The 16002-nt window shown below is 41.5% G+C and overlaps 1 protein-coding gene across 3 annotated transcripts in view; it reads left to right on the forward strand.

Annotated features, from left to right (window-relative positions):
* The window catches only part of EFL1 (elongation factor like GTPase 1), a 475933-nt gene that overhangs the window by 354128 nt on the left and 105803 nt on the right, over nt 1-16002 (forward strand). For 2 of the 3 annotated variants that reach the window (XM_073568560.1, XM_073568562.1), the window contains exon 16: nt 7001-7132. The exons of the other annotated variant lie outside the window; for it this stretch is intronic. In XM_073568560.1, coding sequence (XP_073424661.1) covers nt 7001-7132 — 132 coding nt within the window. The remainder of the gene's footprint in view (nt 1-7000; nt 7133-16002) is intronic. 3 annotated transcript variants of the gene reach the window in all.

The raw sequence follows: 16002 nt of genomic DNA on the forward strand, positions 1-16002 counted from the left end.
TTCACATAATTACTGGTGAAAAATGCTGATTTGGGGGAGGGTATTCTTACATGAAAATATTAGCCATGTGAAAAGAAACTACGACAGTCATTTATGAGGCATTTACCGTATGTATCTCCTCTTTGGCAAAGCAAGATTGTAAAGTGGCTTTAGACATTCAGATCCTTAGTAATAATATAATTAATATTCTTATTATTTATTGTGGACTGTGCTATAACAGGTAATAATTATATTCAGGGTAGTATTTCTGATTTAATCTACTAGATCAATAATTCATTGAGGATGCGTTCTCTTCCTCTGCTTGCCAGTGTCCAGCGGATGGCAGCACTGAGCCCGTCAGGGAGGACTGGCGACACTGCAATCGGCTTCCTCCTGTATCCTGATACGAGTTCACCCTACAAGACATAATCTAGTAAAACCCTTTTTTTATGTTAATTTCCTTACAGTTCAGCTGTGGAATTTTTACTAGTCCGTTGGTAATTGGATGAGTTATGACTGGATCTGCTCTTTTGGGTATAGGAGGGGTTGGGTGTTATCCGGCTGTGCTTCAGATCTGATATATCAATATGACGCCTGGCGAATTTCTCACAAATCAGCAGCAGCTCGGCCCACCTAACCTGACGATGATCCACTTCTTTCTGAATGTTGACTCATGTTTTTGCAATTTCAAGGTCATGTCCTTACTGAACAGAATACAATGTTGTGAAAACATTTTTTAAAATATCTTTATATTTTTTTTTACATCGGGAAACTTTTACAGATGTGGTTCTGTTTTGTCTTTAAACATTTCAGCAGCTTTGCAAGAAAGGTTTTTGATGAATGAATTCTGAGCATGTGTTCTCCTACGTGCGGAGGGGCATCTCTTACTTTGTATGTGCCCATGTGTGTATTATATATGTGAATGCTGTTAGTCCATAATATGAAGCACATGTTAGTGTAGATCTTTTCTGCTCATACTTAGTCTCACTACATTTGTGTTTCCTGTCACCTACGTCTGCTTGTAATAAATGGCTTGCAGAGCCATAGCCTGAAATATAGTTATAAAATGTTTTAGAAACATCAGAAGAGGTCGCTCTTTATTCCTGTTAATCCCTATGACTTAACTGCACTTTCAATAACAAATCAATAGGAAAGGCAATTATTGAGACTTTATAATGCACCTTATCAGAGACATCAGCTTCGTTCCCCACTTACCAGACACTTCTTACCCTACCCCTTGGCTTCATGAACTTTCCATCCACTGAGAAAAAGCAGCTCAAGTCTTGATCAATGGAGATGAGGAGAACCTCAGGCCCTAGGCCGTTTATCGCACTTGATGACCTTTTATCTGACCCCTGCACAGGTTCTCGGGGACTGCAGCGCTTGAGCCGGCAGCTGTAGTTTGACTGCCGTCAGCCCTTTAATTTCTTCTTGCAGTGTGAGCACACGCCCTCAGTGTTCACTACTGAATGCTGAGACGTGTGCAATGAAACATTGCACCCTGACACCAATACCGGTGTCAGAACGTTTTTTGTAGGCGGAGTTAGAGCACGGTTTGTCCATCCCCCGAAGGATGGTATAAATATTCAAATGACCTGTGGCAGAACAAAGATTCCCCACCCCTGCTCTATGGACAGGAGAGGAGGAAGAGTGAGCACCAGTGAAGGGTACAGGCAGAGGCAGACAGACATCATGCGGAGCTCTATAATAAGTGTTTTAACTTACATCAGAGGCTGATTTAGATCAACACAGCTCAGCTCTGCTGTATAGTGTCCTCCATATTGCAGCAGATTGTCTCTGTGAGCTAAAAGTGAACAGAGCAGGCATTCCCCTCTCTGTGCTGTCTATGGAAGAAATCACTGCAGCTCACCTCCTTCCCCAGCTCAGGACAACGGGTGAGAATGCAGGAAATAAGTCACATTTTGGCCAGATGTAGTGTTATTCCTCATGTACTCGCACAAGAAACCTTATTCTAAAAAGTTACTTCAAAACTTTGTCATAGTGTATCAGCAGGTACTGTCAACGTTTGATGCTCATTTATGCAAACCTTCCACAGGAAGAGCTCTTGGATTGTACTCACGTTTGCGATAACTTCTCAGTAAATTGTCCATTTGTTTTGTATTTGACACAATGACAAAATAAGAGTTGCCTTTTCAATAGCGAAAACCAATTTGGCTATACTTCAGGTAGTCAGATTTTCAGAAATGTCTACCAATAAAAGAAACAGAAAATGGCAAGATTTCTACAAGCAAAATGACCCTTGTTATAAATCTATGCCCCCCCCTAACTATATCTATCTAGTTATTGGTATATTGTGGGAGAAAATACTGACTGTTGTTATCCGCAAGGGAAAGTATTTGAAGAAAATTGTGTTTGCTGGCATCGCAGTCACTTTTTTTTGTTTTGAAATTGTGTTTTCAGTACATAATTATCAATTTAGCTCTGATGTTTTAATTTGTAGTTATTAGAAATGCACAATTCAGTTTGTGGTACCACGGTCCAATCGAGTACTCCATGGCGGTCGGTCTTCTTCCCAGCATCCTGGGTGCCCCAGTTGCTTACTATGCACCATGATCTTGTTGCCACTCCTGGCAAAGTGGGGCCTACTAAGTGGCAGAGGACCCTGGCCCGTGGAGAGATGACCCGCTGTCATGATGTGCCGGACTGGACACCGTACCAAGGCAGCGCAGATCAAATAACTCCTTTATAGTGGCAATATCTAATTATGAATGGGAGTATTATAAATAATGGGTTGTTATCAGGTTTACATGCCACTGTTATGTCAGACTGCTTGATGTTGTTTTATGGATAACGTGATCAATCGACAATCTGCACATCATTTTTGTTAAAAATGTTTTTTGTTTTTTTTCTTACTCCTGAAAAGTCATCCTGTAAGTTCCTCCCAACTGTCCATCTTGCTATCCACTGCTTGATGTCAGTGGTAATCAGTTTCTAACAGCAGATTCACCAACCAGGCAGGTTGCAGAAAGTGGAGGAGGGTCTTTTTCTCTTTGCTCCTGCTCTCCTGTCTGTCAAACTGCACACAGGCATAACAGGACTGCAGAGTTTTGGTTAAGGGCAGTCAAAGCATTAGACGATGGCATTACCGGAAGTTGGGAAAGAAAGTTCCAGCATCTATAGAGCTGGAAGAATGCTGATGGTGAAAATTTGGCCATTCAAAAAGTGAGGATGGCAAGTTAGAGGGTGTGAGAACTGGAAAATTTCCTATACAGATTAGATGTGCAGCAAGCTGTTTTAACTTGTTAGGAGAGGTAAGGGGGGGACTGTTGATGGCAGCAAGACCATGCATTTCTACAGGCTGGGTTTGGAAGGACATGACCATATTGATTCACAGTACCTTGGTCTAGTGGCAGTGGCCATGTAAGTAGTTCTAGTAGTCCATGACCACCAGGTATGAGCCCTCCAAACCTCGTCTTACCTGTCGGCATCCCCGACGCCTTTTCTGATTAGTAGGCCCAATGCAATGTCATGCTCGCATCTTACTGCGACAATGATGTCGCACAGGGCCTAAAATTTGAATAAGTGCCCGAGATTCTGTCTGGTAGAAGGCTGTCCGCAGGCGACCAATTACTGACGCGACCACTGGACCGGGATCCTACGAATCAAATTGCTTATTTCTGGTTTTGATATTATAATTTTTATCCATCAAAATAGCAAAAGGACCTAGAGAAACCTTGACCGACATCATGCATGCTAATATCATTAATGTGATGCTATAAAAATGGGGTTTACGAATATCCTGCGTGTTAGGATGAGAGTCCATAAACTGCTTGTGCTATTAGTATTACCCAGCAGTGTCCAGTGCTTTCAAGAATGTGCATCCTTTCCAGTCACTGACACTGTAATCATCTGAGAACTGTGACTCATTGGACTCTGGAGCAATGTAATCTATGGCTCCTGAGGGAGCGTCTGCCGGGGAACGTAAATAAACAACTTATTTGTCATTGTGTTAGTCACAGCTTAGAGACTTTCTCCTATATTACAGAGCTGGAATTTACCTTAACATTCTCTTCAATAGTCGCACTCCAACAAAATGAATGTCTGCAAAGCACAGCAAATTAACCAGCTGCTAGGTTTTTAATAAGCTTCTCTCATCTTGCATATATAATAAATACCCGTCAAAATGTTTTTCCCAGAAATGAGACATTAAATTGGATTTGGCATCAGCTTTCACATACAAACTGTATATATTCTATATTATGACATTGATCCTTATGAAATTATATTCATATATTATGATATTGATCTTTCTGACCTGATCAGGCTGGTGTACTTACTTTGAGAATCTACACCGTGTGCAGAATTATTAGGCAAGTTGTATTTGAGAGGATTCTTTTTATTATTGAATAACAACTATGTTCTCAATCAACCTAAAAGACTCATAGATATCAAAGCTTAATATTTTTGGAAGTTGGAGTGGGTTTTTTTTTAGATTTGGCTATTTTAGGAGGATATCTGTTTGTGCAGGTAACTATTACTGTGCAGAATTATTAGGCAACTTAATAAAAAACAAATATATACTCATCTCACTTGTTTATTTTTACCAGGTAAACCAATAGAGCAACACAAAATTTAGAAATAAACATTTCTGACATTCAAAAACAAAACAAAAAAAATCAGTGACCAATATAGCCACCTTTCTTTACGATGACACTCAAAAGCCTTCCATCCATAGATTCTGTCAGTTGCTTGATCTGTTTACGATCAACATTGAGTGCCGCAGCCACCACAGCTTCCCAGAGACTGTTCGGAGAGGTGTAATGTTTTCACTCCCTGTAGATCTCACATTTTATGAGGGACCACAGGTTCTCTATGGGGTTCAGATCAGGTGAACAAGGGGGCCATGTCATTATTTTTTCTTCTTTTAGACCTTTACTGGGCAGCCACGCTGTGGAGTATTTGGATGCATGTGATGGAGCATTGTCCTGCATGAAAATCATGTTTTTCTTGAACGATACCGACTTCTTCCTGTACCACTGCTTGAAGAAGGTGTCTTCCAGAAACTGCCAGTAGGTCTGGGAGTTGGGCTTCATTCCATCCTCAACCCGAAAACGTCCCACAAGTTCATCTTTGATGATACCAGCCCATACCAGTACCCCACCTCCACCTTGCTGGCATCTGAGTCGGAGTCCTCTCTGGCCTTTACTGATCCAGCCTTGGGCCCATCCATCTGGCCAATCAAGAGTTGCTCTCATTTCATCAGTCCATAAAACCTTAGAAAAATCAGTCTTAAGATATTTCTTGGCCCAGTCTTGACGTTTTATCTTATGTTTCTTGTTGAAAGGTGGTCGTTTTTCAGCCTTCCTTAGCTTAGCCATGTCCCTGAGTATGGCACACCTTGAGCTTTTTGATACTCCAGTAACGTTGCAGCTCTGAAATATGGCAAAACTGGTGGCAAATGGCATTTTGGCAGCTTCACGCTTGATTTTCCTCAATTCATGGGCAGTTATTTTGCGCTTTTTTTATCAACACGCTTCTTGCAACCCTGTTGGCTATTTGCCATGAAACGCTTGATTGTTCTGTGATCACGCTTCAAAAGTTTGGCAATTTCAAGACTGCTGCATCCCTCTGCAAGACATCTCACAATTTTTGACTTTTCAGAGTCCGTCAAATCTTTCTTCAGACCCATTTTGCCAAAGGAAAGGAAGTTGCCTAATAATTAAGCACACCTTATATAGGGTGTTGATGTCATTAGACCACACCCCTCCTCATTACAGAGATGCAAATCACCTGATTTACATAATTGGTAGTTGGCTTTCAAGCCTATACAGCTTGGAGTAAGACAACATGTATAAAAAGGATGATGTGATCAAAATACTCATTTGCCTAATAATTCTGCACCCAGTGTATATCAGACTGGGTGTATATTTGCTTGAAATTAAAGTGAGAATTTTGTCAAAAGTCTTTTATCAAAAAGACTCATCGTGTCAAAGAGAGATCTATTGAACTATGTTTGTACTGTGTGCTGCAAAATATGGAGACGTGTGCTTTAAAGCAAATGTTTACCTTTCATCCCAATTTTGCAAAAATAATATACATTAAAGATTGAGGATATGTTTTAAATTGTTTACCTTGTAATGCTTCTGTGTATGTTTTGGCCAGAGAGGTGTTTAACATTTTGCTGGTTATTATTGGAAACTGTTATTGAGCTTGTTGATGGACCATCTCATTGATAGACAGCTTCTGGGTGTCCATCTCAAGTAGGCGTATACGCCCGGAACTGAGGCACGTCAGAGCACAGGTTCACTCTGTCAGCACCATTATAGTCTATGGATTAATCGGCACATACACCCGAATCTCGTTCTGCAGAAGGGTCTGGACATAAGCCCTGATGGGAACCAATAAACGTGGGAAAAAGCACTGTGTGTAAGCACCCTAAAGCTCAGCACAAGTTTTGCTGTAATACATTCAGCTATTAGTGGTTTGTTCTGCGTCTACACTGTTTTAATTCTATTTACACATACTAATAATGGGATTTGAACAAGCACATGGCTTACGACAGTGAGAGCTGTTATTAGGAGATCTGCTCTGGGAGAAGCAGATGCTGCAAACTGGTGATTTTGCAAGACTTATAACAGCAGCTTGTCAGGAGTTGAGTCAGTGGGCGGAAGATGACATAACTGCTGTTTAAATATCAATGGGCTTTGGAAAGTTGACTGGTATTTTAGTAGTTAACTCCTCTCTTAGACTGTAACTACTGCACACTCTCAGCCAGTGTTTGGGTAGGCACTAGTGGCTCAGTTCCGTGGAAGCTAGCTGTACACTATGAGAGATAAAAGCTTTAATTGCATGAGAAGGCCTGCATATAAAAATAGCAAGTCAACTGCAAACATGCTTATTTTCATGCTGTCTAACTGGAGCAATTTAATAATTTGAAAATGCCCCTTTAATGCTTGTTACATCTGTATGTTTTTAGTTTTAAATGTGATTGTTCATTCTATACAGTTATTTATTTACTTCTGTTTTATGTGCTTATGCACTGGTGTTTTCTTCTACTTAGGTATAAGCGGCTTGGAAGACTTCGTATTGAAGTCTGCTACACTATCCACAACACCAGCATGTCCACCATTTATCCCATTGAACTTTGAAGCAAACCCAATTGTGCGAGTAGCTGTTGAACCAATGCATCCAAGTGAGTATTAGTATAGCACCCAATAGAAGAGGACACATTGGGGCACATTTAGCAATTCTGTCAAATAGAGATGGATGAATCAATTTGCAGTACTCCAGTCAATCGTCCAGGTCAGTAACAAATGACTGCCGGACAGGAGCCCTGAAAATCTCCTTAGCTCCCAGCACTCCCAGCTCAAAGTCATCATTGTGGTGTGAAGAACTGGGAATGGCAGAAGATAAGGAGAGTTGCAAGCCTCGCACCCGATGCTCACAGATTAGTGGTCTGACCAATGGACTGGAGTCCAGAGAATGGATTCGCCAGCTCTGCTGTGTAATTAGTAGACCATGCAAGCTTTGACTAGACAGTCTTTAAAGGCCCCAGATTTCTCAATGTTGTTCATGCCGTTTGATAAATATGGTACATCTTTAGATTGTCTAGTCTAAGCTTGGTTTACAATAGCCAACCAACATGTTTGCAGTTTGGCATTCGTTTTATAGTCCGTTTAAACACGTAGACTGTGCTTCAGATGCGACCTGAACAACTAGTAAAAGATTGTTCAGTGTGCTTAGGCTGCCATTGTTGTTGGCAGCACAGGTCCTGTTTACACAGGACAGTGTCCATCCAAGAACGATGATCTTTTGTCCAATCCAGAGACCATTTCACATAATTATCGATTATTTTGCTCGTTCGTCAGGTGATTGGTTGCCTATTTTCATTTCTTGATTATTGGGAACAGGTGCTCCTAAGAATGCTTATTCCTGAAATCGTGCAGTGTAAGTGCACCTTAAAGCGAACCTGTCAGCAGGATTTTGCTAAGTAACCTAAAGACACTGTCAGGTTGGCAATGTTAAACTGATTAAATGATACCTGAAGTGAAGAAATTCGTCCTGTAGTTCTTGTGTAATCCGTGTCTTATCTTCCTGCTCTAAGCCAGAGAAACCAAGGAGAGACTAAGGAGAGACCTGCTCACAGGCCGCCCAAAAGCACAAACTTGTTCATCATCATAAAGACAGACTGTTTGTGCTTCGGGGTGGCCCGTGGGCAGGTCTTTCCTTGGTTTCTCTGGTTTTGGAGCAGGAAGATAAGACTCTGCCTACAGTCCCACCCCAGGTCACAGGCATATGATTAACTGAAAACTTCTAACACTGATTACACGAAGAACACAAGATGGATTTCTTCACCCCAGGTATCATTTTAATCAGTTTGACAGCAGCAACATGACAATGTCTGTAGTTTACTTGGCAAAATCCTGCTGACAGGTTCGCTATAAATTTACACCACCTACTAATGAGCTGGCTTACTTTGTGCCAGAAATTTGCAAGAAACATTTGGTACATTTTTTACATACCTGTTGAAAGTTAAGCCACAACTTTTCCAATAAGCCATGACCCCTTTACAAATAATATGCAGAATATTTCTAATACAAAATAAATCTGGTTCAAGTCATGAAAGACAGTGTATTGACAACAATAGCACCAGATTCTGGGACATTTAACTTCATAAATGTTTTTTTGTTTTTTTTAAGGAAACTTAGATGAATATGTTGATTTCATGCATGCCTTTCTTTTGCCAGCTATAAAGTTCATTCTTTGTGTAAGTTGTGTTCTTACAAAGGAATTTAAGGATATTTTAAGTTATCTAAACTTACATCCTTGGCAGGAAAGAGGTTATCTTATATATCCTTGCAGGGTGACATCTTAATAGCCAAGGACGTATGAAATTGTTCCTGGCTACTAATGGCCATATCTCAGATAAGACGGCTACAGAATAAAAAAAAATTAGAATGGTGTCCGCACACCTTTCTTATTAAATACAGGTGACATACGCTATGTGGCCAAATACAAAGACATACATACACGATGCGTCAGCACACTGTGATTAATGACTACATGAAGTCTACTATTAGTTAACATTTTTTCATCAAAAAGTACAAAATCACCCAACCATGTCATATGGATGGTCCTCATCACGTGTCTCGCCTCACTTTGCTCCACACCAGGCCTCATCTGAAGTTGGGAAGTAAAAGGAAATTAGGTGTAGCTCGTAGCTAAAACCTTGCTGGGAAAGATGAGTGGGTAAGGGTGCAGAGCCTGGAGGGGGCCCCAAAGTATACAGCAAAAAACAGCTGGCACTCCTTTAGTATTAAATTACTGTACTGTTGCACAAATATGTTGTGTAGCCAATATACATAAGGACAGCTACAGGATTGATTGAGGGCTCCAAAGGTACAGTAGGTTCTCAGCTTTAAACTAAGCCCTGAATCGCTCCTATAAGCTACAATCCATACTTGCATACAGCCTATTAAAGAGACACCCTCCCGACATCATCCAGTGTGAAGGCGGCAGTGGGGGAGGCGATAGGCTGCACGGACACCAGAGAGATGATGTGCAATCTCCTTTCCCTGTGTAACACTTGCTTTTATGTCTATCACCTGCAAACTAGAAAAATAAAATTAAAAAAACTATAAAACTCGCTTGTCACACAACTCTAATAAAGAACGCCTTAAAAAAGCGAGATTTGATATTTTATGATCACGGCGTCTTGAAAAATTCTACCAACTAATATTACAGTCCATCCCACAGAACACAATTCCATTCGTTGCTGAGAAAAAAATAGTATTTAAAGTGAACCTGTCATCAGGATTTCACTAAGTAAACTAGAGGCATTGTCAGTTTGGCGTTATTTCACTGATTAAAATGACGGAGGCGCTTGCGCACTAGCATCTAGCGACGTTAGATGCTACTGCTCAAGCGCTGCCGCCATTTTGTTGCAGACAATTTTTTTCCTTCCAACAAAATGGTGGCGCATGCGCAGTAGCATCTATCGGCAAGTGATAGATACTACTGTGCATGCGCCGCCATTTTTCTATAGTTGTGGGGGGTTAACCCCTTCATGACCAGAGGTATCTTCGTTTTTGCGTTTTCGTTTTTTGTTTCCCTTCTTCCCAGAGCCATAACTTTTTATTTTTCTGTCAAAATGGCCATGTGAGTTCTTGTTTTTTGCTGGACAAGTTGTACTTTTGAATGACACCATTAGTTTTAATATATCGTGTATTCCATAGTTGTTTTTTTTTGTTTTTTTTTTTGCGTTCATGGACACCAAACATGTCTAGGTTCTTTTTTTATTTTAAGTGGTGAAAAAAAGCACCATTTTCTGAGACCTGTAGCGTCTTCATTTTTTGTGATTTGGGGCTGGGGTGAGGGCTGACGTTTTCATTGATAACATTTTGTTGTAGATGCGATGTTTTGATTGCCCATTATTGCATTTTATTGCAATGTAGCAGCGACCGAAAAAATGTATTTCTAATGTTTTGAATTTCTTTATTGTTATGCCATTTAGCGATCAGGTTAATTCCTTTTTTATATTTATAGATCGGGCAATTCTGAACACGGCAATACCAAATATTTGTGTTTTTTATTATTTTTTTATTTTGAATGGGCGAAAGGGGGTGATCTGAACTTTTATATTTTCAACATTTTTAAAATATTTTTAAAACATTTGGTTTTTTTTTGCTTTTTGCCTGCTTCAAAAGCTGCAGTTGTCCGATCTCCTCTGAAGTTGTCAGATCGCCTGTGTGTGTAGCGGAAATGCTCACTTGTTATGAGCCCCGACCACCGGGCGGCGCTTATTGCAATCCAGCTATGACAACCAGAGGTCTGCTGGAGACCTCTGGGTGTCATGCCAACCCATCGGTGACGCGCGATCACGTGACGGGGTCACCAATGGGTGGAGTTTTCAGAAAGCGCAAGTTAAATGCCTCAGTCAAAGATTGACAGCGGCATTTAACTAGTTAGCAGCCGCGGGTGGATCACGATTCCACCCGCAGCTGTTAGAGGCACATGTCAGCTGTTGAAAACAGCTGACGTGTCGGGAAAGATGTGGGCTCAGCGCCGGAGCCCACATCAAAGGGGGGGATACCGACGTGGGCGTAGCTTGTCACACAGCGTCCAACTTCGGAAAGGGGTTATAGACCACAATATGAATTACACAAGTGCATTATTTAAAAAAGTTGACAGGTCACTGAAGAATCAGTTACCTGTCATTTAAGCCAATAGAGATGAATATGAGAACAGAGCACCAAAAAAACACCCACCCACATCTCCTCCCACTGCCCCGCCCACAGGCCGCCCAGGGGCATGAGAATTTCATTAGCTGAAAGCTGCAAATAAAGATTACGCAACAACCACAAGACGGATTTCATCAACCAAAGTATCATTTTAATCAGTGCAACAGCGCCAACCTGACACTGTCTCTAGTTTACTTAGCAAAATCCTGATGACAGGTTTTCTTTAAAGTATGGCTTTTAGAATATGGCGATGCAGTTTTTTTTTTAGATTTTATTATGAGAAAGTACTAAAGTATTAATAAACTATATAGATATTTGGTGTAACTGTGTCCATAAAAACCCAAATTGTAAAATGAGTACACTATTTATCCCACCCAGAGTCGGAATAAGGGTCTAGCGCCCCCCAGAGTCGGAATTTCTCTGGGGTCTCGACTACCGGGGGTAGCCGAGACCCCAGACAATATGATCTGGGTCCGTTTTTACCGACTGCAAAAAGAAAGTCGGATTTTGATTTTTCCATTTAATTTCACTCTCCTCTGATGTGATTGCACATCAGAGGAGAGAGAAATAGGGTCCCCCCCGGTACCTCCATTGTCCCTGCAACCCCCCATGAAGTCCCCCGGGCCGCCGGCGTCGTCTTCTGGGAGAAATTGGTTTGCACGTGTTCACTGTGCCCGCCGAAATCTGCCGGTCAGCACCCGGCAGCTTTCGTCAGGTGAAGCTGCGGCTAGCAGCGATACGCGTAGGGCTCCCCACATCACTTTTGTCCTGGGACCATTGCTCCTTTTGTCCTGACGTCCCTGATGCTCTGACATGAATTGCTCTGTTTGGTGACTTGCTGGCTATTTGAGCCATCATTTATCTATTGGCGTTATCTCTATTGCAGTTTACTTTTGTCTCTGCACGTTAGGGAGACCTCCCTTTGCTTTAGGGACATCTTTCCAAACATACATTTTCTTTCCCATAGCACTCTATGGGCTTTCTGATGCTTTATACAGGGTTCTTCTCCTCACAGCCCCCTGGGGACGCCCAGGTCGACATTATACTCATGCATTAGGAGACTGTTTATATACACTGCTATTTTCTAGGGACTGTTTTCCCACATGTATATGCCTTTTCTATGTGGTATTGTATTTTGACATATTGTTGTTCCATGGGACTTATAGTGATGTGTTTTGTCCTTTTTTAAATGATTTTATCGTGGTCTTTTTGTCTGCCAATAAAATTTCAATATATCTATACACATATTTGTATGTACTGTATATATGTCTATTTTTGGGTGTGTGCCTTTAGGCTACTTTCACACTAGCGTCGGTACCGGCCCGTCGCAAGGAGTCGGGCCGACATACCGACGCACGTTGTGAAAGATTTGCACAACGGGGGCAGCAGATGCAGTTTTTCAACGCATCCGCTGCCCCATTGTAATGTCCAGGGAGGAGGGGGCGGAGTTTCGGCCGCGCATGTGCGGTCGAAAATGGCAGACGCGACGCACAAAAAAGTTACATGTAACTTTTTTTGTGCGTCGCGGCCGCCAAAACACGACGCATCTGTCGCACGATGGATGCGACTTGTGGCCATACGTCGCAATGTGACGCTAATGCAAGTCTATGGAGAAAAAACGCATCCTGCGGGCAACTTTGCAGGATGCATTTTTCTCCAAAACGGCGCATTGCGACGTACGTCACACGACGCTAGTGTGAAAGTAGCTTTATATGCATGAATCTTTTTCTCTTCTTCATTGCATGCTACTCTCTGTGCATTGTGCTGCACCCCTATACGTATTAGATTCTATTTTATATATACCCTTAAGTAGTGCTCCCTATTTCTTTAATCTTCCACATACTGTGATAGACCCTATCACAGTGATCAAAATAAAAAAAAATTAGGGTTATGGTTGGGATTAGGGTTAGGGGTGTGTTGGGGTTAGGGTTGGAGTTAGAACTGGGGTGGTTTCCATTGTTTTGGTACATCAGGGGGTCTCCAAATGTGACATGGCGCCACCATTGATTCCAGCCAATTTTGTCAAATGGTGCTCCCTCCCTTCTGAGCCCTGCCATGCACACAAACTGTGGCTTTTCCCCACATATGGGGGTATCAGAGTACTCAGGAGAAATTGCACAACAAATTGTGTGGTCCATTTTCTCCTGATACCCTTGTGAAAATAAAAAAGTTTGGTTCCAAAGTAAATTTTTTGTGAAAAAAGTAAAATGTGCATTTTTTTCCTTCCACATTGCTTTAGATCTCGTGAAGCATCTGAAGGGTAAAGAAACTTCTTGAATGTGGTTTTGGGCACCTTGAGGGGTGCAGTTTTTTAGAATGGTGTCACTTTTGGGTATTTTCTATTATATTGACCCGCTAAACTCACTTCAAATGTGAGGTGGTCCCTGAAAAAAATGTTTTTTTTTATTTTGTTGGAAAAATAAGAAATCACTGGTCAAATTTGAACCCTTATAATGTCCTAACAAAAAAAATGTGTTTCCAAAATTGTGCTGATATAAAGTAGACATGTGGGAAATGTTATTTATTAACTATTTTGTGTGATATCACTCTCTGATTTAAGGGCACAAAAATTAAAAGTTTGATAATTGCTAAATTTTCCAAAATTTTTGCTAAATTTCCATTTTCTTCCTAAATAAACACAAGTCATATCGAAGACATTTTACCACTAACATGAAGTACAATATGTCATGAAAAAACATTCTCAGAATCAGTGGGATACGTTGAAGCGTTCCAGAGCTGTAACCCCATAAAGTGACATCGCTCAGATTTGAAAAATTGACCTGGTCATTAAGTAGCAAATTGGCTCTGTTACTAAGTGGTTAAAATTTCACGTTTTGCCATTTCTCCAGAGTGTGTGACTAAATTGGTAAATGTTACCATTCTCCTTGTTAATAGGGTTTGTTGCTATATTGCTACAGTATGCTGACAGTATGAACATGGATTGGGCTGCGTTAGATGTTATTGAATGGTTTCGTCACTTGTTCATAAATATTTAGGAAGACAGAGCAGAAGTACTGATACTTACCTACAACCGGCTCCCCCACTGGTTATCGCTGATCGCGCGAGAACAGGCTGGACTGTTTCTCGTCGTCAGCTTCCTGCGGCGCTTCCTGCTGTGACGACGAGCGACGCGTGGAGCCGGGCGGGAGGACGCAGGATCGCCTGGTGTGACAGGTAAGTAGCAACCCCCGTCCCCAGCGATGTTGCTAGTGAGATCTGCCTGTGTGGCAGCTCACTAGCGACCACTTAGCGATGTACCAGCGATCCTGACCGCGTCATATCGCTGGTCGGGATCGCTGGTACATCGCTAAGTGTGACAGTACCCTAAGGCCACTATTTGGCCATGAACTGCTTTGGCAAACATCAGGACCACACAATCATGATCTCTGCGTGTCAATTAGATTAAAGCGGAAGCCCCCACAATCTATTAACCATTTATTTGATGTAGTCACTTTTGACAGCAGCAACTAAGGGGTTAAACAGATATGGATGGTGACAACACTGATCGTTTATGATACAGCAAGTTGTCAGCTATAGTATACAGTTGACAGCTGCTGGATTGTCACCTGTATGGGGATGATATTCTCATATCTCAAGTCAGTTAAAAGAACTATTGGCTGTCATTAAGGGGTTAAATATATACTTTTATGAAAGCGTTTAAACAAATGCCATATTTATTTACAATCATTTATTCAGTAAGCTCAAGTCCTCCTGTGTTGTGTAGCTGCACCCCATATGTGGACTCGAGCTTAATGAATGAATGATTGTAAGTAAATATGGTGTTTCTTTTGAGGATTACATACAGTGAGTGCATAAAGTATTCAGACCCCTTTACATTTTTCACTCTTTGTTTCATTGCAGCCATTTGGTAAATTCAAAAACGTTCATTTTTTTTCTCATTAATGTACACTCCACACCTCATCTTGCCTGCAAAAAATAGAAATGTAGAGATTTTTGCAAATGTATTAAAAAAGAAAAACTGAAATATCACATGGTCATAAGTATTCAGACCCTTTGCTCAGACACTCATATTTAAGTCACATGCTGTCTATTTCCTTGTGATCCTCCTTGAGATGGTTCTACTCCTTCATTGGAGTCCAGCTGTGTTTAACTTAGGCTACTTTCACACTTCAGGTTTGTGCCATCAGTTGCAAACCGGCAGAGTGTGAAAAAACGGATCCGTTTCATTCTTGCAACAACCTGATGTAACCAGATCCGTTTTTTGGACGGATACGGCGCACTAGAAATTTAAAGGAACAGTGATCCAGAGATCTCGTAGATGAGAGAGAGAGATTTTTTCCGCCGCTTCCAGGGTTAAGAATCATGCCAGAGGAAAATTGCTGGGCATGCGCAGTGGAAAAAAACGGTTCGGCAAAGGAAAAAAAAAACATTGCATGGAACGTTTTTTCATGACGCCACACCGTCACTTTTTGCTGTATCCGGCAAAACCCGGACACGCCGCGTATCCATGCGGCACTAATGTATGTCAATGGGGAAAAACCAGGATCCGGCACCACATATCGCCGGATCCGGTTTTGCAAATTTTCGCCACAGGGTGCCAGATTCAAACAGCTGGAAATGTGAAAGTAGCCTAAACTGATAGGATTTGATTTGTAAAGGCACACACCTGTCTATATAAGACCTCACAGCTCACTGTGCATGTCATACAAAATGAGAATCGTGAGGTCAAAGGAACTTTCCAAGGAGCTTAGAGACGGAATTGTGGCAAGGCACACATCTGGCCAAGGTTACAAAAGAATTTCTGTAGTACCCAGTACCCAGAGCACAGTGACCTCCATAATCCTTAAATGGAAGAAGTTTG

This window comes from Dendrobates tinctorius, unplaced genomic scaffold, assembly GCF_039654945.1.
Source record: "Dendrobates tinctorius isolate UK_male_01 unplaced genomic scaffold, ASM3965494v1 ptg000022l, whole genome shotgun sequence".
Taxonomy (NCBI): domain Eukaryota; kingdom Metazoa; phylum Chordata; class Amphibia; order Anura; family Dendrobatidae; genus Dendrobates; species Dendrobates tinctorius.